Source organism: Gavialis gangeticus, unplaced genomic scaffold, assembly GCF_001723915.1.
Source record: "Gavialis gangeticus isolate Ggan-Ray unplaced genomic scaffold, GavGan_comp1, whole genome shotgun sequence".
In the NCBI taxonomy this organism is placed as follows: Eukaryota; Metazoa; Chordata; order Crocodylia; family Gavialidae; genus Gavialis; species Gavialis gangeticus.
Genome location: NW_017729030.1, coordinates 18,799,295 through 18,801,286, shown reverse-complemented (window position 1 = coordinate 18,801,286; position 1,992 = coordinate 18,799,295). Strand labels below are relative to the sequence as shown.

Sequence of the window (1,992 nt, the reverse complement as noted above, 5' to 3'; positions counted from 1 at the left end):
ATGGTGCTGGTTGTTCCTCCCCAGGTGCAGCACCTTGCACTTGTCTGTGTTGAAACCCATCCTATTCTCATCTGCCCACCCTTGTAACCTGTCTAGGTCAGATTGTAGCCTGTTGCTTCCTTCTAGTGTGCCCACATCCCCCCACATCTTAGTGTCATCAGCAAATTTGAACAGGGTGCTTTTTACCCCCTCGTCCAAATCACTGATGAAGATCTTGAACAGCGCGGGCCCGAGGACTGAGCCCTGCGGAACCCCACTGCCCACATCCTCATACCTGTTTCTGCTAACAAAGTGTGCAAGGTCCCTTCGTAAAACAATCAGTGTGCAATTATCAAATGAACTATCATTCTATTACATCTGTACAGTGCTTACCATTTCATTATAGAATACTTATGTGCTTACTTCTCTCTCAATCCTCAATGTGACCTTTTGTTCAATTGTATTTTAATGCTTTTGAACATTTTTATCATCTTTTCTTTCATCTGGCTTCCCAGTATCCTGAAACATCTGTGACATTTTTATTTTATTTTTTAAACTGTTTTGGGACAGAAAATTATATGCCAAAGCAGTTTCTTTCAGTTGTTATATGCAAATCTAAATAGGGACAACATGATTCTACATGACAAACAATTAAACCTAAACAGAGTTAAGTTGCTTGACTGTTATTGATAACATATCAGAAACTTCAAATCCACCCATCACTAATTCTGCTATAGAGAGCAAATGATGTAGTTTAGTTTATTGGTCTGAATTTTGTTCTTAAATTGATAATATATTGATTCTTACACAGTTGCTAATTATCGATGGACAGCAGCTAAGAAGTGATCCAGCTACTGTGATGGATGAAGTACAGAAATTTCTGGGAGTCTTACCTCATTATAATTACTCTGAAGCTCTAACGTGAGTCAGTTTCTTTACTCTCTTCCCTTGACAACTGATAATTCATTATAAACAAAAAGCAAGAAAGCACAGGAAAAGAATATTACCATTGGAAGTGAACCACTCTGAATTAGAACAATAGCATAACTAGGTATGAGTGTCCAGGGTGCCAGGCTTGGGTTCCAATTGAGAGGGGGCAGAAGACTGATGGCTGTTGTCTACACAGGGTGCAAAAATTATTTGTTATACTTCTGTTTGGGAACTGCTATAACTGAGGTTGTATAAGCAACCTTAATGTATCCACTTTCTGAATATACGTTATGATATAGTTTTCAATGTTGTAGAATCATAGAATAATAGAATCATAGAATCATAGAAAATTAGGGTTGGAAGAGACTTCAGGAAGTCATCTAGTCCAACCTTTGGCTCAAAGCAAGACCATCCCCAACTAGATCACCCCAGCTAAGTCTTTATCTAGCTGGGTCTTAAAAACCTCCAAGGATAAAGATTTCACAACCTTTCTGGGTAACCTGTTCTGGTGGTTTACTATCATCCTCATCAGAAAATTCTTCCTAATACCTAACCTAAACTTCCCTTGCTGCAACTAGAGACTATTGCTCCTTGTTCTGTCATCTGCCACCACTGAGAAGAGTCTAACTTGATCCTCTTTCAAACCCCCTCTCAGATAGTTGAAGGCCACTATTAAATCCCCCCTCAGTCTTCTCTTCTCTAGACGAAATAAGCCCAGTTCCCCCAGCCCCTCCTCATAAGTCATGTTCCCCAGCCCCCTCACCATTTTTGTTGCCCTCCGCTGGACTCTCCAATTTGCCCTCATTCTTTCTGGGGGGTGGGGGAGTGGGGAGGGTGCAAAACTGAACACAGTATTCCAGATGTAGCCTCACCCATGCTGACTAAAAAGGAATAATCACTTACCTTAACGTGCTGGCAGCACTCCTATCTGTGTAACCCAGTATGCTGTTAGCCTTTTGGCAACTAGAGGACACTGTTGGCTCATATTCAGCTTCTTGTCCACTGTAACCCCTAGGTCCTTTTCTGCAGAGCTGCTGCCCAGCCTATCAGCCTCCAGCCTGTAACTGTACATGGGATTCTTCC

The 1,992-nt window shown here is 41.5% G+C and overlaps 1 protein-coding gene across 1 annotated transcript in view; it reads left to right on the top strand.

Moving 5' to 3' along the window:
* LOC109301101 (bifunctional heparan sulfate N-deacetylase/N-sulfotransferase 4) overlaps positions 1–1,992 on the top strand; it is a 215,680-nt gene that overhangs the window by 191,232 nt on the left and 22,456 nt on the right. The window contains exon 13 of the mRNA XM_019522024.1: positions 791–900. Within this exon, the coding sequence (XP_019377569.1) occupies positions 791–900 (110 nt within the window). The remainder of the gene's footprint in view (positions 1–790; positions 901–1,992) is intronic.